Below are 1,321 nucleotides of genomic sequence, written 5' to 3'. Positions count from 1 at the left end.
ACTGAGTAAGTGTTCATGATCCTGTCGGGGTATTCTTCTCTGATCTTGGAAATTAATAGAGTTCCCATTCCAGAGCCGGTTCCACCTCCAAGCGAATGTGTCAATTGGAATCCTTGTAAACAGTCGCAGGATTCTGCCTCTTTTCGCACAACATCCAGCACTGAGTCTACTAATTCGGCTCCTTCGGTGTAATGGCCCTTAGCCCAATTGTTTCCTGCTCCAGATTGTCCAAACACAAAGTTGTCTGGCCTAAACAGTTGTCCATAAGGTCCGGACCGAACTGAATCCATAGTTCCCGGCTCCAAGTCGACCAGGATAGCCCGGGGCACATACTTTCCACCGGATGCTTCGTTGTAATACACTTCTATTCTTTCTAGCTGGAGGTCGGAGTCTCCGTGGTAGGCTCCAGTGGGGTCAATACCGTGCTCATCGGAGATGATTTCCCAAAACTAAAAAAAACACAGCAAAACTTTAAATCTGCATTTATCCACATTACGTTTAAATCAGGTGTAGTGGAAATGTCGGATTGTTTAAATGAAGTGTTTCGGATAGGAAAAGCTAGGCTGTGATGATCACTTTTCGAAGCTCTGAGGTCCAAGAACACCGACACTCAATTAAGAGCAAAGTTTCATTCGTCGATAACACTTTACGCAAAAAAATGACCACACCTTTACAGAAAAACACGTTGTTAGGATGATTGACCGAATTAATCGCTAACAAACTTTCAAAAGCTTTATTGGTCGGTTCGTAACAAGGGCCCGCAAGCTAATTAAATGAACCTATTAACCTTGGTGAACTACCCACATTTATATGGCTTTGTTCTTGGGCACTTTATTCCTACTTGCATGGCATCAGTCTCTGAAGGGTTCGTTCGTTTTATTCTATTAAAGAGCTTCCATATCAATTACGATGGGTTAAGGGGAATTGGACCTTGTCAATAGAGAGTTATTGGTCGGCCAATACGTTCATGCAGTATTATAGTTTGCGCTATTTTGACACAATCGCCTGCGCAAATCAGTCTAAAAAATAAGTACTGCAAAATTAAAGTACTGTTCTGCAGTATTTGTGCCCCGATACTTTTATTTTCTACGTTAAGCTGGCAGTTGACATTTCTGACGTCCGCTTGCTTGTTATTTTATTATAAACATAACCGAGTTTCACCCATTTCCAATTGACTACTTGTTTACATATGTAAACATTACGTTTAACTACGTATTAAATCTTGGATTACTTATACAATTGGTTCAAAATGCCACATTTTTGCAGTGTCGTTTAATGCTCAATGCGTGCTGAACGAGATACGGTTTCTTTTTTCCGATTT

At 41.0% G+C, this 1,321-nt stretch overlaps 1 protein-coding gene across 1 annotated transcript; it reads right to left on the bottom strand.

Annotated features, from left to right (window-relative positions):
• Nucleotides 1–5: 5 nt before the first annotated feature.
• LOC125504786 (tubulin beta-4B chain) lies at nt 6–847 on the bottom strand (the record flags this gene model as incomplete). The annotated part of the gene is made up of 2 exons (XM_048667254.1): nt 842–847; nt 6–449 (listed from the first exon to the last, which is right to left on the bottom strand). Coding segments are annotated over exons 1-2 (450 nt in total), but the record flags the coding sequence as incomplete, so codon positions are not given.
• Between the last annotated feature and the right edge of the window lie 474 nt (nt 848–1,321).

Source organism: Dendroctonus ponderosae, unplaced genomic scaffold (assembly GCF_020466585.1).
Source record: "Dendroctonus ponderosae isolate FM_Combo_2020 unplaced genomic scaffold, Dpon_F_20191213v2 Dpon_F_20191213_6, whole genome shotgun sequence".
In the NCBI taxonomy this organism is placed as follows: Eukaryota; Metazoa; Arthropoda; class Insecta; order Coleoptera; family Curculionidae; genus Dendroctonus; species Dendroctonus ponderosae.
Note: the sequence above shows the minus strand (reverse complement) of the source record. Positions and strands in the feature narration are given on the sequence as shown.